This window comes from Phyllopteryx taeniolatus, chromosome 9 (genome assembly GCF_024500385.1).
Source record: "Phyllopteryx taeniolatus isolate TA_2022b chromosome 9, UOR_Ptae_1.2, whole genome shotgun sequence".
NCBI classification, from domain to species: domain Eukaryota; kingdom Metazoa; phylum Chordata; class Actinopteri; order Syngnathiformes; family Syngnathidae; genus Phyllopteryx; species Phyllopteryx taeniolatus.
In genome coordinates, this window is record NC_084510.1 from 4,802,026 (window position 1) to 4,828,627 (window position 26,602).

Consider the following 26,602-nt stretch of genomic DNA (forward strand, 5'->3'; position numbering starts at 1 on the left):
ACAGCAAGAACAAATCAACTTAACGGCACAGCTAGCAAAGTCCAACACTTGTTTAAACCTTGCACAAGCCTGACTTATTGATGTGAAACAGCTTGAGATGCTCAAAGAGGAGGCCACAACCGGCTTATCAGCAGCTCTTACTGTTAAACAGGAGAGACTCGAAACGCTACAAGCTTACTACTGTCGGTTACGTAAAGCGTACTTCGGAAATTTAAACAAACTGAACATGGAAGAAGACATACATTTTAAAACGCTTTTTGTTGAAAACATGCACGCACATGTTAAACACCATTTGGGAGTGGCAGCATGCCCCCGCACGCTGTCCAGCTCACAACTGAGCGACCTAGCTGCTAAAGGCTTCGCTAATCACAAAAAGACCAACACAAAGCTGTCTGATCACAATATTTCTGGCTTGAGCTACCAAAATAATGATGCGCGTCAAAACTTTGAACATTTGCTGGAAAAAACGGACTCCCGGTCCGGTTCGCTTGAACGCGACAAGCCCAAAAGTCATGCATCCTCCTTTGCACCCCCACAAGGGGTCGCTAACAAAGAATTGGGTACTGCTGCACATGCTATTCTTGAGATCATTCGCAGCTTGGCGAATAATATGAAGCAATACCGCCTGAGCTTCTCTTAGAGGCCACGCCCCCGAGCCTGGCCACCCCGCTGTGATGGTCTGTTCTGACTCCTACGTCTCTGTGCATTCGGCTGATTCTCCAATTAGCGATGACAAGCATCCCGTCCAACAGACCGTGGACAAGCACATAACCGACGACTGTGATGACCAGGTACCCCTGTTACTAAAATCAAAATTCGTGGACCAAAACTCAATTTGACAATTAGACCTCGACAGTCACCGACCATGCCCTGCGACTCACTGAATGACTCCAGCGACCTGTCAAACAAAAAAGACAAGCAGCCATTTCGGTGCCTTCTAGGTAAGCTCACCGTTAATGACACGTCAGGGAAATTCTACTTGACAACCAGACTTGAACTTATGTTCCAATATGACGGACTCGTGAATACTGCAGCAGACATCACGGTCATGTCCGAGGATGTTTTTGACTTACTGCATGACAAATTACAGCAAGAAAGCCGTACACTCAACCTCCAACACTGGGAAATGACAATTAGCCCCCTTGCCTTGTTGAACACCCAACTAAACTCGCTCGTGTGGTTACATTGGACAATAGGGCCATCCATTCCATCCATCCATTTTCAACATCGCTTATCCTGGTTAGGGTCGCGGGACGCTGGAGCCTATCCCAGCTGACTTCGGGCGAAAGGCAGACTACACCCTGAACTGGTCGCCAGTCAGTCGCAGGGCACATATAGACACGGACAACCATTCGCACTCCCATTCACACCGTCACCGAGTGGGAACTGAACCCACGTTGCCTGCACCAAAGTCAGGCGAGTGTACCACTACACCATCAGTGACGACAATAGGGCCACATTCCGTAATTCATCCTGTGTTCGTGTCACCTGTCAAGTCAGTGCCTTTGCTCATTGGACAAGATCTACTAAGTCGTTTCATGAAATTAATTGACTATACTTATCATCACAGAAAATGCTGCAAACATGCTTGCTTCTGCACAGCTGGAAAATGTAACACACTGTAGTTGTTTTGACTTCAAAGTGCAGCTCACAGATAAAACGTTAAATCACTTGCACGACGAACGGCATATTATTATTCTATTGACAACGTCTGCATGGCATATTGTCATTGTCAGGTAATTTTGGGCTCGTTCTCATGTATTTTTTTCCAGATACATACTCATTTATATTACATGATATATAAGTTTTTTTTTTTTTCCTTCTGTGACTATATTGTGTTTTCCTGTGTTTTGTAGTTATGCAAGGATCCATCAAGCATGCCTTTGGAAAAAAATGACCACCGCCTCCCGCTGATTCAACAATTGTTACAGGAGAGAGTCCCTCTGACTGGTCAATGGTGAGTATTAATATCGATTTGTCCTGCATCTGATACTCTTTACACCTCCAAGACATTCTTAGCCAACTCTTCTTTTAAAATAACCCTGACTCCATTTCTCTTCCCATCTACACCATGGTAAAATAATTTAAACCCTGCCCCTAAACTTTTAGCCTTTCTGCCTTTCCAACTGGTCTCCTGGACACACAATATATCAACCTTTCTCCTAATCATCAACCAACTCCTGAGATTTTCCTGTCATAGTCCCAACATTCAAAGTCACCACATTCAGTTCTAGGCTCTGTGCTTTCCTTTTCTCTTTCTGCCGAAGAACCCGCTTTCCACCTCCTTCGACTTTGACCCACAGTAGCTACGTTGTTAACCCTGGCCACGGTATGGAATTCTTTGGATGAACGCTCATATTTGTTTGGCAAAGTTTTAATCTGGATACCCTCCCTGACGCAACCCTCTGCATTTATCTGCTTGGGACCGGCCTAGAGTTTGCACTAGCTTGTGCCACCCATAGGGCTGCATTACTATATCACTGAATCTAAAAATATAAAATAACAAATGATGAATAAAATCTTTGTAAAATAACAAATTAAGGCAAATTCAGCTGCAAGAAATGGTCTTATACTATTTTGTTTCCACTTGTTAAACAGCACAATAGGCTCAACAGGCAAAGATGACAAAAACAGAAACAAGGCTGCAGTGGATATAAAAATTCTACACACCCCTGTTCAGATGGCAGGTTTCTGTGATGTAAAGGAATTTAGACCAAAATAAACCATTTAAAAACTTTTTCCACCATTAATGTGACAGAATTTACACAACTAAATTTTGAGAGGGGAGGTGAAAATAAACTGAAATAATCAGGTCACCATTGCAAAAGAGATGTTCTGTCTCAACTGCTCTTTTACCTGTTAAATAAAGTTTAAATTATTAATAATAATAGTAATCAAATATATCTGGTTGCAAAAGGGCGCACTCGATCTTATAACTGGCATGTGGCTGTGTTGAGTAGTAACCTATCACTATCACTGCCCTAAAACACATGTATGCCTTACAGAATTTTTTTGGGCTTTATTCACTGAAATGACTGAATGAAGGAGCTGTTAGTTGACCAAACTTTGTGTGTGTGTGTGTGTGTGTGTGTGTGAGTGTGTGTATGCATGTGTGTGCGTGTGCTCGTGCACAGTCGCGTGTGTGCGCATGTGCGTGCGTGTGCATCAATTCATGCCCGAGTGAGCAAGAGAGAGAGAGAGATTACAGAACATACCCCAAAGATGCATGTTTTACAGTTACTTATGACCATAAAATAGGGCTAATGTTGCATAGCCAAAACAACAACAAAAACATCTGCAACTTACTACAAGGTGTTTTCTCAAATTTTGGTTGAAATAATCCAAGTTTGGCCGGTCACAATTTAAGACTACACTGCATGACAAAGCTGTTGTATTTCAGAGTCTGTAAACACAAGTCTCACGGCAATTTTATTTTCCCCAATATGAGTCACTTTGGCCCGCAAAGGCTTTGTGTGCAGTCATGTGGCTGCGTTGTGCCGTTTGATTGGTGAACTGGATTCAAATGATACTAATGATCACGTTGGATTGGCGCAATGGCGCCTTATTCAGAAGATGAAGGAAGTCTAAAAATAGATCGCGCACGCAATAAAAAAAAAAAAAAAAAAAAAAAAAGGAGCGAGTGGCATGTAGATCACTGTAACAGAATAAATGTACAGTACTTCTTAACATAAATAAAGTAAAAGTAAAAGGTATGATGCATTAAAACTACTCTGACAAGTAGAATTTATCTAAAATGCAATTTGTAGTAAATGTAGTGCATTCCTCTCTACCTCTGATGATGAGACAAAAAAAGAGTGAACGAAGCTAACTCGGGCTGTGTCTGAAAGCCACATTGCTGCAAACTAAGTTTCACTTTGTTGGAGAGGAATTGTAGTTAAAAATCCCAGACATTTATTGTTATCGTCACAGATAATGCTGCAATCATGCTTGCTTCTGCACAGCTGGAAAATGTAACACACTGTAGTTGTTTTGACTTCAAAGTGCAGCTCACAGATAAAACGTTAAATCACTTGCACGACGAACGGCATATTATTATTCTATTGACAACGTCTGCATGGCATATTTTCATTGTCAGATAATTTTGGGCTCGTTCTCATGTATTTTTTTCCAGATACATACTCATTTATATTACATGATATATAAGGTTGATTTTTTTTTTCTTCTGTGATTATATTGTGTTTTCATGTGTTTTGTAGTTATGGAAGGATCCAAAAAGCTCGCCTTTGAAAAAAATGTTACCTGTGACCACCGCCTCCCGCTGATTCAACAATTGTTACAGGAGAGAGTCCCTCTGACTGGTCAATGGTGAGTATTCATATCGATTTGTCCTGCATGTGAACTGAGATGTCCAAGTATCCTTGCTATATCCCAAAAAGATTTTTCAAATATAATCCTTTCACCATTGGACTGAGATATAAAGAATACATTGGTCAAACTATGCAAACAATAACCCTTTGCTCTAAAATACATGCTCATGATGAGTAAAAATGAAAAAAAAAAAATCAGTTGATAATTGTCATCTACACACATTTTTTGATTTCAAGCAAGGGAGCAGAAGTGTTACTTACTTTTGCCAATAGACGTGTGATGTTTTTTTATTTTTTTCATTTTTGGTTTTTGAATTTTAAAAAAATATAGTTTGCTGTGGTTAGGTGTTTTATAAAACAAAGACAGCAAACTGGTTCACTGAACAGATATATTTTTTAAAATAGATTTTTGTCCTCGGCTTACTTGTTCTTTACCTCCAGTTGTTGTGGCTTCGTCACTCTGCATTATTTGAATAAATGTTGTTGATCAGTATGACCACAGTACTTGCACTTTGTCTCCATTGTTTTACTCAGGTCCACTGCAGTTGGAATTGTTACCATACCTCACAAATTCAGAGTACCATTGTGAGCAAAAGGTAAAGTACAACAACCCATGCTGCCTCTGCAACTGTCAAATTCCCTCTGTTCTTGTCCCTTAAAAATAAACCAATAAAAATAAAACGGAATTACACGTTGTCTGTCACCAGTGGCCTGTCGCAGATTACAACAGGCCTGATGAGCTACTCAGGTGTTACAAACTGAACTCAGCAGAGGCCAAGGTGAGTTTTACGTCAATCTTATGACTGTCTCAATAAATAATAATAATGTACAAATATGTATAATGGAATTATAAACATCCATGCTTCATTACATTACTGAGTAAATAATTGTTTTTAAAATTTCTCAATTATGTCAGGTCTATTTGTAGTAATTTGGATTTCTTGTACACATTTCTCAAAATCTGTAAAAAAAAATAAAAAAAAATGGAATATAGTATTTAGGTTTGTGTGTGAAATGCATAGTGGGGACACTGCCCGATCAAGATTGGAGTGATATGAGCCAGTGCTAGAGTACCTTACAAACCTCTTTAAATGACATAATTGAACTATGCACATATCTTGAAAAGAAAATGTGTTTAAATACTTTTAATTTGTTTTATATTTCTTTTTTTTTGGGGGGGGGGAATACAATCCATGAACAAGCGTTATGTAGGGCACTGATGTTTTTTGAACTGGAAGGAGATACGAAATGTAACACTTTGATTTATGAGTGGCAATTGTGAAGAAGCAATTTAAAGATGGTAGATGTGCAGACATTACTGGAAGTAAGTTTAAAACATAAGATGAAAATGGATATACATATATTGATCAAGTAATATAACATGCACATTTCTACTGGAGCAATGCTTTGAAAATATAAAATGTGAGGGGCGGGTACGCACGCACGGACACATGGGCACGGACACGCACACACGCACGCACACACACACACACACACACACACATTCCCAATCTGTGTGGCCACCATCCACCCACGCCTTATATAGGCCATCTTGATGGCTTAATGAAGGACAGCTCCCAGCTGTTGAAGTTTCAGACACACTTTCCACAGTGGCGACTGCAATGGAACCAATGTAATTCAAAGTTATTGTGGAATATTGTGTGTGTGTGTGTGTGTGTGTGTGTGTGTGTGTGCATGTGTGTGAGATATCGATGGGGACAGAAGGAGAAAAATCTTGTGCCATGTGGTCTGCATTTTGCTCAAATCCCTGTCTATCCCACACTTCCTGCCTCCATTCTTTCACGAATCCAAAGGAGACCAGACATCGAGCGATTGCCCTGCTTCTTCCAAATACCACTTATCTATGTGAGGTTTTGTGGTCATATGATGTGATACATTGACAATAGCTACTGTGTGTGGAGATCAGTGCCAAAGACGCCGCTATTTTGGGTGGGCTCAACCATGCAGGTTCCCATCCTCTTTTTGCAGACTTTATCGACAACCCTTGAATCCAAATTTTATTATCTTTGGAGCGCCTTCCATCATAGTTCATGCAGGTGGCTACTTCACACTGGCAAGTATGCAACAAAGCAGACTGTGTTGCCCAGTTGGCGCAAATGACCCCCAAAATGTTTTTCTTTCTTGCTTTCTTTCTTTCAAAGAAGGCAAATTGTCTTAATTAAAATGCACATTCCCAACTCTAAGCAAGATGACTTGTCAAGTCATGTAGTTCATGTCAAAGTCGAGTCAAGTTTTGTGTTTCAAGAAATTGTGAAACACGTTTACATTTCAGAAAACAAATGAACAAAAACCAAAACACTTTTCCATTTCAGAAAACACATTAACAAAAGCAGAAACACTTTTACAAAAGACGAACCAAATTACAATTGAGACAACCCGGAAAGGGAGCGTCCCATTTCACAGACATTCTCAGAAATCCCACGCCCTTTCTCGGCAAGACCCGCCCTGCTTCAACATGATTGGCTCCTGCATCGCGGGAAGGGTAGGCTACGCACATGTAACGAGATGTCCATCCCAAATATAATAAAAAACACAACTGTTTATAATGGTTAGGTTTAGGAGTGGGGTTGGGGTTAAGGCAGTTTAGGATGAGTTAAGGTTAGGATTATGGCAGTTAAGGCTGGTGCACACCGGGCACCGCCACCGAACCCGACTGAACTATGACGCAGTGTGCATGGTTTGGCAAGTGTTTTCTTGAGCGGCCGATCGGTCGGCCACTGGTTTTGACGCGATTCAAAATTTTAATCTTCGTTGCACGGTGTCTTCACTTCCCACCTTACATTCAATCAAAATGCACAGAAGATTTCCCCTACGGTGAAAATACATTTCCGGGTTTGCGAGTCGTGCTGGTGCATTGCCTCGGCTGAAGCCATATAAAAAGTATGTAAAGCATCAAATGTTGTTTTAAAACAATACTAACCTATATTCATAATGCATAATGTGCCTGTGGATAAAATAGCGAAGTTTGTGACCAGAATGTACGTTCAAATGAATGGAACTTGGCAGCTTCCTTTCAAATACTTTCCCTTTAATTCTCGCCAGCATCCTCTCTCTTTAACAATCTCTTCTTCCTTAACAAGTAATCTTTTTATGGTTTAAGAAATGTGATCAAGTACAATATATTGTATATACAGCATCAAACGCCAACACAGCCCCGCTGTTCAGGGCATCCATATATTCAATCGCTCAATGTGCGTGGGTGCATCTGCAACTCTGATTTTTATGCGATGGTTCAGTCCAGTCCAGCCCCTCCTTGAGCCGTCACCTTGTCGTGGTGGAGGGGTTTGTGTGTCCCAGTGATCCTAGGAGCTAAGTTGTCTGGGGCTTTATGCCCCTGGCAGGGTCACCCATGACAAACAGGTCCTAGGTGAGGGACCAGACAAAGCACGGCTCAAAGACCCCTAATGATGACGACAAACAATGGACTTCGTTTTCCCTTGCCCGGACGCGGGCCACCGGGGCCCCCCACTGGAGGCAGGCCTGGTGGTGGGGCTCGAAGGCGAGCGCCTGGTGCCCGGGCCTGCACCCATGGGGCCCGGCCGGGCACAGCCCGAAAGGGTAACGTGGGTCCCCCTTCCCATGGGCTCACCAGCTGTGGACCCATAGGGGTCGGGTGCAGTGTGAGCTGGGCGGTGGCCGAAGGCGGGGACCTTGGCGATCCGATCCCCGGCTACAGAAGCTAGCTCTAGGGACGTGGAATGTCACCTCTCTGGCAGGGAAGGAGCCCGAGCTGGTGTGTGAGGTCGAGAAGTTCCGACTCGATATAGTCGGACTCGCCTCCACACACACCTTGGGCTCTGGTACCAGTCCTCTCGAGAGGGGTTGGACTCTCTTCCACTCTGGAGTTGCCCATGGTGAGAGGCGCCGAGCAGGTGTGGGTATACTTATTGCCCCCCGGCTCGGCGCCTGTACGTTGGGGTTCACCCCGGTGGACGAGAGGGTAGCCTCCCTCCGCCTTCGGGTGGGGGGACGGGTCCTGACTGTTGTTTGTGCCTATGCACCAAAGAGCAGTTCAGAATACCCACCCTTTTTGGAGTCCTTGGAGGGGGTGCTGGAGAGCGCTCCCGCTGGGGACTCCATTGTTCTGTTGGGGGACTTCAATGCTCACGTGGGCAATGACAGTGAGATCTGGAAGGGCGCGATTGGGAGGAACAGCCCCCCCGATCAGAACCCGAGCGGTGTTCTGTTATTGGAGTTCTGTGCTCGTCACGGATTGTCCATAACGAACACCATGTTCAAGCATAAGGGTGTCCACACGTGCACTTGGCACCAGGACACCCTAGGTCGCAGTTCGATGATCGACTTTGTGGTTGTGTCATCGGACTTGCGGCCGCATGTCTTGGACACTCGGGTGAAGAGAGGGGCGGAGCTGTTAACTGATCACCACCTGGTGGTGAGTTGGCTCCGATGGTGGGGGAAGATGCCGGTCCGACGTGGCAGGCCCAAACGTATTGTGAGGGTCTGCTGGGAACGTCTGGCAGAATCCCCTGTCAGAAGGAGTTTCAACTCCCACCTCCGACAGAACTTTGCTCATGTTCCGGGGGAGGCGGGGGACATCGAGTCCGAGTGGACCATGTTCCGCGTCTCCATTGCTGAGGCGGCCGACCGGAGCTGTGGCCGTAAGGTGGTCGGTGCCTGTCGTGGCGGCAATCCCCGAACCCGTTGGTGGACACCAACGGTGAGGGATGCCGTCAAGCTGAAGAAGGAGTCCTATCGGGCCTTTTTGGCCTGAGGCAGCTGATGGGTACCGGGTGAGTTCGGTGAGGCCATGGAGAAAGACTTCCGGACGGCTTCGAGGAAATTCTGGTCCACCATCCGACGTCTCAGGAGAGGAAAGCAGTGCACCACCAACACTGTGTATAGTGGGGATGGGGCGCTGCTGACCTCGACTCGGGACGTTGTGAGTCGGTGGGGAGAATACTTCGAAGACCTCCTCAATTCCACCGACACGCCTTCCCATGAGGAAGCAGAGTGTGGGTTCTCTGAGGCGGGCTCTCCTATCTCTGGGTTTGAGGTCACTGAGGTAGTTAAAAAGCTCCTCGGTGGCAGGGCCCCGGGGGCTGTCCTGGTTGACACGCCTCTGCAACATCGCGTGGACATCGGGGACAGTGCCTCTGGATTGGCAGACTGGGGTGGTGGTCCCCCTTTTTAAGAAGGGGGACCGGAGGGTGTGTTCCAACTACAGGGGGATCACACTGCTCAGCCTCCCTGGTAAGGTCTATTCAGGGGTGCTGGAGAGGAGGGTCCGTCGGGAAGTCGAATCTCAGATTCAGGAGGAGCAGTGTGGTTTTCGTCCTGGCCGTGGAACAGTGGACCAGCTCTACACCTTCGGCAGGGTCCTCGGAGGTGCATGGGAGTTCGCCCAACCAGTCTACATGTGTTTTGTGGACTTGGAGAAGGCGTTCGACCGTGTCCCTCGGGGAGTCCTGTGGAGAGTGCTTCGGGAGTATGGAGTACCGAACCCCCTGATACGGGCTGTTCGGTCCCTGTACGACCGGAGTCAGTGTTTGGTCCACATATCCGGCAGAAAGTCGGACTCGTTCCCGGTGAGGGTTGGACTCCGCCAAGGCTGCCCTTTGTCGCCGATTCTGTTCATAACTTTTATGGACAGAATTTCTAGGCGCAGCCGAGGCGTAGAGGGGGTCCGGTTTGGTAGCCTCAGTATTGCATCTCTGCTTTTTGCAGATGATGTGGTTCTGTTGGCTTCATCAAGCCGTGACCTCCAACTCTCATTGGAGCAGTTCGCAGCCGAGTGTGAAGCGGCTGGGATGAGAATCAGCACCTCCAAATCTGAGACCATGGTCCTCAGTCGGAAAAGGGTGGCATGCCATCTCCAGGTCGGGGATGAGATCCTGCCCCAAGTGGAGGAATTCAAGTATCTTGGGGTCTTGTTCACGAGTGAGGGAAGAATGGAACGGGAGATCGACAGGCGGATCGGTGCAGCGTCTGCAGTGATGCGGACTTTGTATCAGTCCGTTGTGGTAAAGAAAGAGCTAAGCCGAAAGGCGAGGCTCTCAATTTACCGGTCGATCTTCGTTCCTACCCTCACCTATGGTCACGAGCTGTGGGTCGTGACCGAAAGAACAGGATCCCGGATACAAGCGGCCGAAATGAGTTTCCTCCGCAGGGTGTCCGGGCTCTCCCTTAGAGATAGGGTGAGAAGCTCGGTCATCCGGGAGGATCTTAGAGTAGAGCCGCTGCTCCTCCGCATTGAGAGGAGCCAGATGAGGTGGCTGGGGCATCTGATTCGGATGCCTCCCGGACGCCTCGCTGGTGAGGTGTTCCGGGCATGTCCCACCGGGAGGAGACCCCGGGGACGACCCAGGACACGCTGGAGAGACTAAATCCTTCGGCTGGCCTGGGAACGCTTCGGGATCCCCCCCGGAAGAACTGGATGAAGTGGCTGGGGAGAGGGAAGTCTGGGCGTCCCTGCTGAAGCTACTGCCCCCGCGACCCGACCCGGATAAGCGGTAGAGAATGGATGGATGGATGGGTTCAGTCCAGTCGGGTTCGACCACGTTGCACGTTGTTCGACAGGCTTTAGGGTTAATGGCATTCATATTAACGCCGCCACACTTCATAAGTCACATAATTCTTTTACCATCTGGAAGCAGTAGAGCGTGTTCCACAGAGATACAGCAGCCAATCATAGTGCAGCGGCGCGTGTCCTGGAGCCAGTAATATTGGAGCAGGCGTGTCCTTCCAGGAAAATGCGCTGGATTCCTAATAATGTTGGACGTTCCCTTCCCGGGTTGTCTCAATTGTCATTTTTTTTGTCTTTTGCAAAAGTGTTTCTGCTTTTGTTAATGTGTTTTCTGAAATCTAAAATTGTTTTGGCTTTTGTTAATTTGTTCTATGAACTATAAGTGTTTCACAATTTGTTATTCAGTTTTGCACTTCCAGGCCACTGTACAAGTCTCTTGGCTACCAAGTCTAAAGTCAAGCCGAGTCTTTCTTAAGTATTTGGCAAGCAAGTCGCAAGCCATAAAATTGGCAGCTCGAGTAGACTCGAGTCAACTCATTTGACTCGAATCCCCCCCCCCCGTCTCTGGTATCTGAAGGATTAACTCCAGAGGTGGGAAGTAACGAAGTACTGAAGTTGATTTTATATACGTGTACTTTACTTGAGTAATTTTTTTCTGGCCACTTTTTACACTTACTCCTGACATTTAAACACAAATATATATACTTTCTATTAATGACGTTTAAAACATGAGGTTGATACTTTTTAAAAATGTTTTAAGGTTAGCAACTACCAGACTTAAAAGACATAAAACTGTCGTCAAACTAAGGACACTGAAAAACCGGACATAAGCTTGTCAAGCAAATGAATCATAGATATAAACAAAATGGAGATACGACATGCCTCTGAGATACGTGCCTCCCGCTACCCGAAGCTAGTGACGGCCAAATGTGAGTGTATTCCGTGTTTGTGGACATCACAAAATCTAAAATATTGTCACAAGGATATCGTCCACATTGCGCCGCATATAGTTACACACACGCCGTACAATAACAACAAGGGAACTAGATTAAATAAAAAATAAAAAAATTCTGTATTAATAGCACATGCTTTCATAATGACAAAAAATGAACATCATGTAAATATATTTTTTAAAAATAGCACGTTATGATTTACGTATATTCATTGCCTTTGATGGGAAGGTTGCCCCCACCAATGTGGCCACAACGGAGGCACGTTTCTGAGCCGGGCTGCTACAGTGCGCTGGCGTATCTCGTTTTCTATTCATATCTGTGGCATGAATGGTCACACGTCTGCGTTTGTCTGAGTCAATATGGAGGAAAGTGAGCATGTCAGTGTAATCGAATATGACACCACAGACACCGAAAGCCAAGAAATCGTCACCGATGCTATTACCTTAAAGAAGAAAGAAAACAAAGTCCATTGGGTTTGTTATTTAGCGTACGTACATTCTAAGATTATTGTTACCTGTATGTGATTAAAGGGGCATCAATGCTTTGGGTACACCATGTTAGTTTGTTAGAAAGTTAGCTTGTTGAAGTCTGACTAGCTGGCAGTAAATTAAAATTTAAACATTAACATTGTTTCAAATACATTCATTTCCCCAGTGACAAAACATAACCGTAGGAAAATAAACCCCTAATGTTTGGCGGTGGGCAAATAAATGTTTGAATTTGAAACAAATCTAGCTTTTCTATTTTTACCTATTTATGTCGTGTCTAACTTTATTTCAATAATACAAATAAATGCTTGTCTTTTCTTTCAAGCCGACCTGTTTTTATTCTTGTTCTCCCAGAGAAAGCATCTCAATCAAATGGAGAGACATAAAGATGTCACTATATATATTTTATTATTGTTCTGGAAAATGTTGATTTGATTTTTACTTAAATACATTTATGAGTAGTTCTATACTTTTACTTAAATAGGGAAGTGGCTTCAGTACTTTTAACATTTACATTTCGATATTTACATTTCAGGTGACATTTAATATCCAATATCACTGTGTTTACGTTTTCTGAACACCTCAAATAACCTGGTTGCGTTCATGTAAAATGTAAATAAACAACACATGAATGTTAAAAATGGGTAATGAAAATATAAAAAATAAACAAAAGAACATTAAATGTTACATACCATTTAGCTGGTCTGGATTGATTCCTCTACCCATTTGCTTTCATGTAATTAACTGTACTTTTTCTTAACGATTCACGTTTTTACTGTAGTTTGGATTACCGTGTTTATTTATGCGTGTGCGAAGCCTATTTCCATGTTTTAATAATCTCACATCGTAGCTCCAGTGTGTCTGTTTATTTGTCAGTCACATTGGCAGAGATCAGGTTCGTAAGAGATTTCTATTCACATTTTTAAGAGGCCTGATTCCTGATTTATTTATATTATTGGGCGGCACGCCACCATGCGAATGGTTAACGACTGGTTAGCAGATCTGCCTCACAGTTCTGAGGACCAGGTTCAAATCCCGGCCCCGCCTGTGTGGAGTTTGCATGTTCTCCCCGTGCCTGCGTGGGTTTTCCCCGGGTACTCTGGTTTCCTCACACATCCCAAAAACATGCATGGTAGATTGATTGAAGACTCTAAATTGCCCATAGGTGTGAATGTGAGCGGGAATGTTTTTTTTGTTTGTTTGCATGTGCTCAGCTGCTCTGCGATTGGCTGGCGACCAGTTCAGGGTGTACCTCACCTCTCGTCCGAAGATAGCTGGGATAGACTCCAGCACACCGGCCATCATAGTGAGGATAAGCGGTACGGAAAATGGAATGTTTTTATATTATGCAACTCACCTTTCACTCAGTATTCCTCTGCCAGTTAGTTTTGTGTTGGTAACAGTGGCTCAGTAATTATTTCTTATATCAAAAAGGATTGTAAATCCAAGCAAAACTGAGGTTGATCTTTGATCTTGGAGGTACCATTTTATGTCTATCAGCAGGGTTCTATAACCATGTTTCAAGGGCTTGGTGGTGGGCCTAGTCTTTTTTTTTTCCTCAATTCAGTGATTTTTCTTGTGTATTTCCTTCGTTACATACACACATTTGAAAAGAGCAGTCAGTGACAAGATGTATATTTGACACAGCATATATTCAGCATCAACATACATTCATAGGCATTATAATCTTCAGTGTATAAGTCTTTACAGATCTACATTATGATTATTATAATGATAGCACATTATTATTGGCAAGCGTGGCTTTTAGGTGGTACAAGTTGGCCATACGTGGTCACATGTTGCCAGATGGCACGGGTGGAGGGCTTTATGTGCGGTTGGAGAGAAAGTGCTTCAGTCATCATGCATGATGAACATGCTCAGCAACCATCCTGCAGACCCCATAATGTTTTTATTATCTAAGTGTTTGCATTGTGTTTGATACATGTGTTTTTTGTGTTTGTTCTGTCAAATAGCAACTGGCCTTTGGCAAACAATGAAATACAGTAGGAGCTCAATATCCATCTGATTTGAAGGATGTTGATTTCCACCAAGCAGTATAGCTCCGTGCGATTTGCTTTGGTGCAGTTCGCAAAGGCAAACCCTTATCTGATGTTTGTTTACATGTGTATGTGTAGGATGAAGTCACACCAATGTGACACAGTGTAATGCCCGGATCAGACTGCAAGACACATTTGTTCTCTCATGAGGGCACTATGTCAGACCACTGCCATAAAATCCTGACATGTCTCAGTCAGAACACTGACAAAGACTACACGACATAAATTACAATATCACCATATCCTGTCTTTTACGATAAGAAGAACTGGGCAGAAGATATCCAAAAAATTAAACATAGTAGACCTCTCATTTTGACGTCATAGGGCTATTATTGCAGGGCCAAAACGTTGATCGTGGATTATGAAACCACGACAAGGAGTTTTGTCGTTCCCGACAAAATATGCCAGGCACGAGCTTGAAAATTGTTTGCGACAGCAAATAGGGAAAATAACGGGGCTAAAATCTTGTGGTCTGATCCAAGCATTACCCACCAATGAATTTAACAAAGAGGAGGACCATGACCCAGTCAACAATGGGCAACAAGGGACAATCCAGCAATTTGTGCTCTTTCTTTTTGGCATGTGACTTTTTATTACATGAACAAGGCCTCATTCAGCAAGAGTTCTAATGAATGAATGAATTCTCAGATCACCAGTAACCATCAACAGTTTGGTTGTTTACGGTGGAAATGATTATTCCCAGTTTACAAACTGTTAATTAATGGGGTTTCAGATCTTTTTATGAGCAAATTTCAGAAAAGTCTTATGCCAACTTCTTGTTGAATGAAGGTAAATTCTATGTTAAACCAACTGACTGCAGTGTGTTTACTGTTGCGCCACCCTTAAGGTTAAATTTCGCAGCATTTGGCAACCCAGTGGATGTGCTACATATCAGGTATTTGTGTAAACTGGGTGTTTTTCCTCTTTTATTTTCTCTACTAACTGTTGATGGGTACAGATCTTTTCGAGTAATATTTTCTGTGTGAGTGTTTTTTGTACCATTAGTGCACATGCTGTAAGTTTACAGAAAGACAGGAAGGTGATGATAGTGGCATTCACTTGTCATTCATCGGTGCCCTTTGGACAGAAAACTTTGCATGTGACAGCATCAAATACACAACTCTACGTAACAAAATCTTAGCTCAGTGCAGCCATGCACACGCGGAAAGCAAAACACATAAAGTTTATGTACGACAGGTTCAATCTTTGCAATTTGTCTTTTTTTGACGCTCCTTGACGTGCAGCGCTCTGATTAAGTCCCTGAAGCAGCAGCAGCCCAGAGGCCGGCAGCCCTCCTCGAGACCCAAACCCCTTAAACCCACCCATCCATGGGTGCTGTTTCTCCCTCCTTTTCTCCACTAGTTTCTCCTTCTTAGTCAATCCCAGATAAACTTCTCAGTCTCAACAAATAAGTTAAACATTGCAATAAGGAGTAGAGGGAGGGAGACAATGTTTTTTTTTTTTTTTAATTGTGAAGACAAACAGCATGACGAGGAAGTGGATGCACCTCTCAGCTACTCGACCTGTTTGCATAGACAAGTAGTAGAAGCTTTGGTCCTATCCAGCAGAGGAGGGAGCTTCAAGTCCTCAGAGGGTTCGCGAGTTGTGATCAGGATTGGAGGCATTTGTTCAGTTCATCAACAGTGCCCATTTCATCATCGGCAAGTGTGCATCTCCACCATTTTGCGGCACTGCTTGCATTTGACGTAACAGCACCAGTGGAACTTACAGCTGCACCTGTCCACAACCTCAACTTCCTGTGTCTGAAAACCGCGGCCGCAGCACATCAGCTCACAGCCATCAATGGCCTTTGAGGTTCTGTTGCACTGGCGGCCCACTGTGCCCAGCATGCCCGGTGTGCGGGGGTCATGGTCGCAGAAGTCTGGACTGGGTTCTAAGTAGACTAGATCTTCATCAGTGTGAGGTTTGAACTGGGAGTTGCGAGGCACCAGGACTTTGGCGGAGCCCATTTTGCGCTGCTCCACCTCAGTGGCACCATTAAACTTCTCCTTGATGACGTTGCCAACTTTGCGAAAGGGTGGCATCGCTTTCCAGCAGGTCTTCACCTCACATGATCCTGAAACTCCGTGACATTTGCACTCCACACGCATGTGAGCCAGGATGGCCTGAAAAGATGAAAGAGACCCGATTAGCTGACAGTAATATGCCATTAAACTACTGAATAACAAGAACTGGTTCTGCCATACTATATTGACCTGGCAATTCATTAAATATCATGAACGGACTAGAGATCAAATGCAAGAGCTGTACCAAAGAATCTTCTCTTTTCAAAAACGACAATGCTCCATATGGTTTGACGCTGTCACAGGTGTATTAATAAAAAGAAAAAACAAAAAAACGCCATCTTTACGAGGGTACTCCTGTTTCTTCTCACATTCCAAAAACATGCATGTAAGGTTAACTGAAAACTCTAAATTGTCCGTTGGTGTGAATGTGAGTGTGACTGGTTGCTCGTCTATAAGGTCCCTGCCATTGGCTGGTGACCAGGGCAGGGTGTACCCCGCCTCTCGCCCAAACTCAGCTGGGATAAGCTCCAGCTCACACTGGACCCTCATGAGGATAAGTGGTATAGAAGATGGATGGATGGATGTTGGCATTTGCAGTGGCGTCGAACTGCATCAAATCAAATTGAAAGCCCTTTAAAATATTATGGACTTTTTTTGTGGTTGACCAATCCCAGTACACCTCTTGTGTTAGACCCCCTTAGTGTACTATATGATTACCTAATGTTGTGGCCAGTGAGTATACAGGATACCTCTAAAGTTGAACGTACCTCAGCAAATCTGAATTCCTCCAAAGTCGCATACTCAGTGCACTGTAAACCACAAAACCTCAGTGTGTGGTGCAAGTCAAGACTTGTAATGTACATGTTTTACAGTTAACAGTGGTGAACTTATTGTTCTACTAGTATGCCAGTTACAGCAATAAAGGTTTTATTGTGGCGATTATTTGACCGTCTGTGGGACTATCGTTTATTATACAGTAGAAATTGAAATTAAAACACACTGGAGGTCAATCAGCGTCCCAGAGGAAATTGTGCTCTCAAGCTTACAAATTCCACTACAACAGCAAATCATGGTCTTGACAAGGCTTCTGTACAGAAAACGAAGGTGATAATTTGCAAGTCTGACAAAGCCTGATGTTAATGTGAGGAGATGGACTTTGCATCAGACTCTAGCACAAACCCTGAGTTACCTTCCTGCCGGCCTCATTGTTATGCAGGTTCATGTGGGCCCGACTGGAGGACTGGCCTTTACTCCTCTCCCTCACATCCACAAAGGACTGAGAAAAAGCCACTCCGTAAGCAATGTTGTCACTGCAGCCCGACCACTGGAATCCTGTGACAAGACATTAGGAGATCATTAAAAGACATGCAAAAAAAGCTAACCCCCAAAAAACAATGTATCAAATGACACTGAAATGTCTGAGGTGATCCTCATAGTGTTGAACCAGCAAACCATTACCCACAAGTCAGCAGCTTTGCATTTTACTTATAAGAGGTCTCATTGTTTTGCTGTCTGGCTGCAACCACAGTCTGACACCAGCACAACACTGACTCAGTGATAATAGGCCAATGATAATCACACAAGCACCACTTTGAGTTAATGCACATTTAAGCAACAACATTTATTTTTGCACTTTAGTTGTTATTTTTACATAGCAATGGCTTTATCATGGAAGAATTAAACTACCTTGGGTATTTTCAGAACTTTTCTACTTTATAGAATTACAAATAATATATAACAGATGTTCTCTCCAAATATTAGAAGTATAATTGATTAGATGTGTTGTTACCCTTGCCATTTTTGTATGTGTGTATTTGCAAGCAGGAGGGAGTGATATATACCCTCTGGACTGACTCCATGTACGTTGTGGTCACAGCCACATTTTTCTAGCTCTCCACTGCTGCAGGCCCTCGTGACCGCAAACGCCACACTGGCTGCTGAGATGGCATACACAAAGGCAGCCTCACGAGTGCCTGAAACACACACACATGCAGTCACATTGATTCACATTATACACAGAAAGAACAAATGAAGAATGTGTTGAAGTGTTAAAATGAATATTGGTTGGGATATTGAACATCACTTGTGCCCAAAAGTGATATGATGCTTGCTATTTAGGAGTGGAGTCACTGTGCTCTATAGTAAACTTACCTTGGGTGACCACTTTGCCAAACACAGGCATGCTCTCGAGAGTGGAGCAATTCCACCGACGGTTACGAAACTGGAACTGACACTCATCTATCGCCAGCTGAGCACCACGGCGCACTGCATCCATCACCTCCACGCTGCGCTTACAGATCTGAACCTGCAGCAGAAGAGAAGCTACAGTATGTCAAACACATTGGGCCATATTTTCGTGACCCTTTTTAAATCCGGAGCGGCGGGCGACACAACTGTGTGCCAGGGGTGGATTAGACCAGATTTGGTAATTTTGTAGACCAGCGCACTCCGGTGAATCTGATGGCTGGCGGGCAATGCCACTGTGGGTGTGTCTATAGCTGACAAAGCAGCTCCTTGCATACAGAGCAATGAAAGTCTCACATGGAGACATCTCTGTGCCGAAGAGGACAATGCGCAATCGCAGCAATCTGTAAGTGAGGGAAGCATTTTCATTGCTCTAGATAACATGAGCGGGTACCCTTATTAAATACCGAATGAACTGGTGAAAACTTGAGGCGATTAAAATATGTCTGCGGACCTCATGTATCTGTCCCCCTAACACCAAATACCTGCCCACCTATATTGCGTTGAATGACTTGTTGTTTGCTGTTCACATATTTATGAATCAAATACATCTGACATCCACCATACATGTTCGCAGAGCTCAGAATCTGTCTGTCTCTGTCCCGATGAAATTCAACAAAATCGCAATTGACCAGCAGTCTACCTACTGCACCGGACTTATACGTGGTCTCAGCAGGCCTAAGTTCAGACCGCCTTTCAGGCATTCAATTGTCACTGTGCTGTGCGCATGTCAAAGGACATACTCCTGCACTGGTCTGCAAAATTGGTAAACACCCCAGTGAGCCTTGCGCCTGCACAAAAATCAAGATATACGAGTTTTTGCAATCCAACATCTACAAAAATAGAGCCCATTGGATAATATATAGTGTCACAGTAAGGACGTTCCAACCGTGACTCAGCTTTCCAAATACTACAGTGTTTTAGGGGAAATAATGACATGCGAGCAAACATTACACAGAAAAATAGTAAGTACCACCACACTGATAATTAACTGGTAAGAATACATTATTTTGAAAGGACACCTCTAAACCAAATTGTGACTGTGTATTAGATAGCTGTAGTGTAACTAATCTGCATTGTTTCTATTGTGTAAAAATAACATTGGAGCCGCGTTAATGCACCTGTCTCTGAATGAGGCCTCGTAACCTCTCACACGTCTCTTCATCCCGGATGCTTCCTACTGACGATAGCTTGGCCAGGTACCTGATGGGAGAGAAATAAATTGAATAGAAAGTATTTAATGAACAGCCAACATTATGTTGGAACACTTAAATGGTATGAGGTATTAATACGTGTCATTAGGACAGAAAAGTAACCGCAACATGTAAGTGACTGACTGCAGGGGTGGAGCCAGAGGGGAGGCCGGGGTAGCACTGGACCCCCCTGAAATCTGATTGGACCCCCCAGGTGGCCCCCAAGATGATTGACATATCACGGCACCGCACGTCTTGTCGAAAGGAGCCGTTTGCATTTTGAAATCAGTGACGCTTTTTGAGTGCTAAATTCCTCCTGTACAGTACTTGGCGCTATGTACCACAAGAGTTGTAATCAACATTTATGAGGAAAAGAAGAAGAATCGCCACAGAAGATGATCTGCCCGAGAGCCAGTCTACGACGTCATTCTAAAGTAAGGTTTATGTACTGTGGTGTCCTAATGAGTCACTGTTTAAAATCACTTTTGTGTTTAGATAGGAGATCGTTTTGCTAGACGCCACAGATATCAAGCTAAAGTCAGAATCAGAATCATCTTTATTTCCCATATATATATATATATATATATATACACACACACACACACATAGTGGGGCAAAAAAGTATTTAGTCAGCCAACAATTGTGCAAGTTCTTCCACTTAAAAAGATGAGAGCGGCCTGTAATTTTCATCATAGGTATACCTCACCTATGAGAGACAAAATGAGAAAAAAAATCCAGAAGATCACATTGTCTGATTTTTAAATAATTTATTAGCAAATTATGGTGGAAAATAAGTGTTCCCTCCAAAGGTTTTCTATGGGGGTGAGATCTGGAGACTGGCTCGGCCATTCCAGGACCTTGAAATGCTTCCACTCCTTCGTTGCCCGGGCGGCGTGTTTGGGATCATTGTCATGCTGAAAGACACAGCCACGTTTCATCTTCAATGCCCTAGCTGATGGAAGGAGGTTTTCACTCAAATTCTCACGATACATGGCCCCATTCATTCTTTCCTTTACACGGATCAGTCATCCTGGACGCTTTGCAGAAAAACAGCCCCAAAGCATGATATTTCCACCCCCATACTTCACAGTAGGTATGTTGTTCTTTGGATGCAACTCAGAATTCTTTCTCCTCCAAACACGACAAGTTGAGTTTTTACCAGTTCTATTTTGGTTTCATCTGACCATATGACATTCTCCCAATCCTCTTCTAGGGCAGCTGTGGCCCAATGGTTAAGATCAGAGTCTGCCACTGTGGTTCAAGACCCCGACTGGACCATCCGCCAACATCCCCCGGACTCACGGCTGTGGTGTCCTTGGGCAAGACACTGATACCCCGAAATGCTCCCTGGGCGCTTCAGCTGCCCCCTGCTCCAGTGTGTTCCACTAACACTGTATGTGTTCATGGCCACCCCAAGGATAAAAGTCTAGCTCTGCCACTGACTGACTGAATTGGCAAATGTTATTACACCTTCAAAATGACAGACCGGTTGATTTGTACCCCAGCACCTGAATTTGGTTTATGTGTTCACACATGAGCAAACGAACCAAGCAGCTAAACAAAGAAGATTTCAATTAAAATGGACCAAACTACCGGTATACGAAAAGCATCTAATGTGTTTTAAACACAAAAATATTGCTGCATAAAGTGTCACCCATGAAGTCTTTGCTTGCTGTTCCAGTTCAAGCACGGATGCATGATTTTGCTTAAAACCGCCATTCAGATTATGCCTACCCCATGATGTTGTGAGAATATCTTGGATGAAGGTCTGGTTGTAAGTACACTGTGAGGAGGGAAAGTGGTTTATCACAGACACCACCTCTAGGCCAAACAGGTCAGGAAGATATACTGCATACACACACAATCGAAGACGTGTGAGAAAATGACATCGGTCTTGATGCCCTGACCCCCTACGCACACACACACAACCGCCCCTACTCACTTCACTCTCATATCTCCAGGCCCAGCTGTGTTTTACAGAAATAGGCTTTCGCAGTTGCCGACACTAAATCCTCCTTTGAGGTCGAAGCCTTGATTATGTACTGTCTAAACTGCTCAAAAGTTCCTGACATGTCATGTTTGATGCCTTGTTTAGTCTAAAATGAGTCAGGTTTTCTAGTTCACATTTTAAAATGCTGTTTTATGGGCAGAAGCTACACTTTGAATGACCCAAATGTATGACAATCACCAATCAGATGTGCCCTATTACGTTATTCAAACAAATACAGTACACTATGAGGGACAGTCAAAAGGTATGTGCCCAATTCAATATACAGTAACCTACCAATAATAATAATAATAATTTATTTTTTTTTTAGAAATGTTCACAGTTTGTAGTTTAAATACTCATTTGAAGGTTTATTTAATAAAAGTTTTGTTTAAGCCTGTCCTCTCTCTGTCAGTCATTTTGGATAATGACGTCATTGTTGGATGCCCATCAGAAGCAGAGAGCTGTGATTGAATATCTTCCTTTGGAGGGGGAACCACTACTAAACATTTTCAAAAGGTTGCAAAATGTGTATGGAGAAGCTGGACTAGGCTCCTGCAGTCAAAAAGTGGGTGTCCACGATAAAAGGCTGAGAACAAAAGCCTTCTTTGAGTGACCTCTGTGACAATAAAGGAGCTTGAGAAGTCATCAATTTCTTTGGCTGGACATATAAACCATCCGCCATACTCACCTGATCTGGCACCATCAGAGTATCACTTTTTTGGATCGCTAAAAGAAAGAGGAAAGGGTTCTTTATACTCGCGCGGGCGGCGATCGCTCTGACGTCACTGCGGCTGTTCCGCGTGTAGTTTGCCTTTATACTCGAGCGCAACCCACGCGTCCTGCAGTTCTCTTCAAGTTGGGGGTGTCGCTACAGCTGGTATTGGCTAGGACGCCAACCATTCTGGAGTTTCCTCTGCATTTTATGGCCATTTCCGGTAGCCGTTTTTACTTTCCTTTCCGGAACAAGGAACAAAGCAACAACAATGGCGACCGGGGAACAGTGTCTACTAGAACAAATGGACCTAGATGACCAGATGATACATTTAGTTATACTGTAAAATCGATCAAGAAGGCGGCGGCGGCGTAGATGGTATGTGGAACCAAGCGGAACGCTGAGGACCTCATCATAGCGTGTGACTAAAACGAACCAATCACGAGAGGTAATCTCCGCGGCATTCTACGTGCAGCAAAATTGTTTGCCGTGTGCACGCATGGCCCAATGCGGCACTTGACGTGATGCAATGCGGGCGCTGTCGGCCGCGCGAGCGCAGGAGTATAAAGAAGCTTTAAGGCAGGGGTGTCAAACTCATTTTTGTCACGGGCCACATTGTAGTTATGGCTTCCCTCGGAGGGCCCTTATGACTGTTAACACATATAAAATATTGTATCATATCATGACATATACACAACAAATTGATGGATGACTAGTTTTAAAATCAGAAGCCAATAAAAAATGTTCAACTATTATTACATTTATTTCATAAAGGTGATTGGTAACAATATCTCAACATTATACAAGTAAAGACACCAATTTTGGTATTTTCACAAGAAACATGAAGTCGACACACATGATTTGCTTTCGCGGGCCACATAAAATGATGTTGCGGGCCGGATCTGGCCCCCGGGCCACCAGTTTGACACCTGTGCCTTAAGGGGTCAGCACTTCTCTGAATTTGAACACATTAAGTAAGCTGTTAAAAAAAACAAAAAAACGGTTAAAAGTGCAGCCTACTGAATTTTAGAAGGTTGACATCAGTGTTGTACCTGAACGAATTCAATTAACGTAAGTTCATGAACTAGTTCATATTTTGGGCGAGCATGAGCTGAACTTAGTTCATTTCTGCCTGATGAACGTTATTGAGAATGCGCTCATTCTGGCGTCTGTAAACTGTTTTCGAACGAAAGTTCATTTTCATTCAAGAGTGCCAGGTTTTATTAGGGACTTCGAGGACAAAACCCGGCTTAACACACTATATATGAGCCTTCATATGTCGAGGTAAAAATGCCGTATTTGGCAACCCATTCAGTGTGGCCACGGTACATTATTGTAAAAACTGATTACTTGGAAAATTATTATTTGCATCAGAATGCTTTAGTTAAAACTGTACAATCACACTGTCATAATATAGAATTAATTTTGGTTTTTATTATAAGTATATAAGATAAAATATTTTGTTAATATAGTCTGCCAGACTTGCTAGAATTGCAATCCTCATTGTCCTTTCACCATCGCTCTTGTCATACTATGTTGCGTGTTTTTGTTTGCGCATTAAGGACAAAAGTCCTGTTTTTTGTTTTTTTAATTCCTCATTAAAAAAAAAAACACCATTCATGCAACACGTTTTTCATTATGTTTTTGAGATTGTAGGGAGAAAGCTGCAGCTGGCTCCTAGTGTGGAGTGAATGGGTGGCAACAACGAGGAAATGAAATGCAAGCATTTTGAGGGAAAAAGCCCATCAGCAACACTAGGAATAATAGAACTATGAAGTAGTTCATTATTTGAATGGTGAATTTAGTTCAAAATTTGAAATTATGAACTATGAATTGAACTCAGGGGGCACGGTGTACGACTGGTTAGCACAGTTCTGAGGAAATGGGTTCAAATCTCGGCCTCGCCTATGTGGGGTTTGTATGTTCTCCCCATGACTGTGTGCGTTTTCTCCGGGTACTCCGGTTTCACATCCCCAAAAACATGAGTGGTAGGTTGATTGAAGACTCTAAATTGCCCGTAGGTGTGAATGTGAGTGCGAATGGCTGTTTGTTTATATGTGCCCTGCGATTGGCTGGCGACCAGTTCATGGTGTACCCCGTCTCTCGCCCGAAGATAGCTGGGATAGGCTCCAGCACGCCTGCAACCCTTGTGAGGATAACCGGTACAGAAAATGGATGGTTGGCTGGAACTGAACTGGCTCATTTTTGGAACCGTGTACTGAACTTTGAACTAGTTTGCATAGAACATGAACTTTGCCAACATTGGCTGGCATACATGCCCTTGTACATCAATGGACAGTCAGCATTGAGAAAAAGGGAGATTATATTGAAAAGTATCGATGTAATCCCCACTTTGGGGGCTTTCTACGCATATATTGCCTTTCTATTGGAATAAATAAAGCTAGAGTAAAACTGGGCTCATTACTTTTTGACATCCACTCGTAGTTAGAGCTGTAACCAAAATGAAAACCAGAGACCTATCTTTGGGTGACCAAAGAGCGGTTGTGAAGGAAAGAGAAGAGCCATTGGACAAACATTGGCCAGAGCCAGTACAATCATTTGGAATGTCCTGAAGAAGAAAGAAACCAATGGTGTATGAAGTAACCGATGTAGAATGGGGAGATCGAGGAAAACAGCTACACTTGATGACAGACGATGCAAACCACCAACTTCCAAAAAGAACAGAAAGTCCAGTCTTGAATTGGCTTGAAAAAAAAAAAAAAAGTACAACCTCAAACGTTCTCGGAGAAAGTTTAATGCCTCCATAAAAGCTCATCTTTGGAGCTCAGTAGAAGTAATGCCATTACTTGGGCTTGCATGGCTTCTTCTGGGATGACGGGCTCATTAATCATCATCGATGAACAACATGATAGAATCAGGTCTCGTCTTCCAATTTAGAGAAATAGTCCATCAAAGTGATTTAGAGATCCTTCATTATGCAGCAAAATAATGACTAGAAACATTGCCAAACAATTAGGAATTCATCGGGGGGGGGGGGTAAATGGAAGGTTTTAGACTGGCCAAGCCAATCTCCAGACTAACACCCTATCGAGCATGCATTTTAGTTGCTAAAGAGAAGACTGAAAAGAAGTAAACACCTTTCAAACATGCAGCTACTGAAAGAGGCTGCAGTGAAAGCTTGGAAAAACATACAAAAAAATAGACTTATTCACTTTAATCTTTTTTTAACTTGATCTGTTCCATTACCTAAAAATAGGTGTTTTTTTTAATATAAATCATGCTATCACCAGATTGTTCGTATGATGTGATGTAAACCTGGAATTAAAAGTTGTTTTTTTCTTTTCTCATATTCATCTTTTGATGTCAAACACTAAAGCTTTCAGTCTACAGCAAAAAGAAAAAGAAATTTGATTTTAAATTTTTTTTTATTTTTTATTTTTTTAAGAGTGCATAAAATGGCCCTCAAACTAACTTTATTCCTATTCTCTTTCAGTATACAGTACATGGCTTTCCTTAAGGTTTCTGAAGCCTGTTTTATGAGTACTGGGTTATGAGTTCCCAAGACCACACAAACCTCTGCAAAGCCCTAGTCTGTCAGTCTCAGTGGAATGGAGTGGCACACATCCAAGCCTGGGCGAATTCTGATGAAATTATTGATAGCACTTTACAGGGATACTCCAGAAAGTAAGAATTTCGGTTTACAGCCTGGAATGTCTTCAGATTTAATTCCATCCTTTGGAACTTCAAATTTTGTTAAATTTGTCGTCATGCAAGACGCACACAATTATCGGCATATTGCACAAGACTTCAGATCTTAGACAAGATCTTAGATCAGCATTAAAGGATTCATTCTGTGCATGTCTTTGCTTTTCCTTTGGCTTTTTGTGGCTCTTGCGACACTTTTCCAAAAAAGATCTGGCCTCAACAAAGGGTATCAAAAAAAGAGAGGAAAATAATACTGTATAGTGGAAGTTATGTAAAGTAAGTGGACTCAAGCAGATTAAAAGCAGTAGGCTTACTTATTGTCATTAAAGTTAATTAGTTTTCATGAAAATGATAGTTTGGGCCTGAAATGGATTATTTCGATTTCCATTATTTCTTATGGGAAAAAACAAATTGGAGTGCAACCAGTGTCCTATCATCC

At 43.3% G+C, this 26,602-nt stretch overlaps 1 protein-coding gene and 1 long non-coding RNA gene across 2 annotated transcripts in view; one reads left to right on the forward strand and one right to left on the reverse strand.

Annotated features, from left to right (window-relative positions):
- Positions 1-1,835: 1,835 nt before the first annotated feature.
- Positions 1,836-22,073, forward strand: LOC133483965 (uncharacterized). Its single transcript, XR_009790254.1, has 5 exons — positions 1,836-1,957; positions 4,218-4,326; positions 4,863-4,924; positions 5,036-5,107; positions 21,009-22,073. It is a non-coding gene; the product is annotated as an uncharacterized LOC133483965 (long non-coding RNA).
- The window catches only part of wnt4 (wingless-type MMTV integration site family, member 4), a 42,888-nt gene continuing 30,146 nt past the window's right edge, over positions 13,861-26,602 (reverse strand). The window contains exons 2-6 of the mRNA XM_061785891.1: positions 19,724-19,805; positions 18,510-18,663; positions 18,200-18,331; positions 17,548-17,690; positions 13,861-16,457 (exon numbers count right to left, since the gene is read on the reverse strand). Of these exons, the coding sequence (XP_061641875.1) occupies positions 15,987-16,457; positions 17,548-17,690; positions 18,200-18,331; positions 18,510-18,663; positions 19,724-19,805 (982 nt within the window). The 3' untranslated portion in view covers positions 13,861-15,986. The remainder of the gene's footprint in view (positions 16,458-17,547; positions 17,691-18,199; positions 18,332-18,509; positions 18,664-19,723; positions 19,806-26,602) is intronic.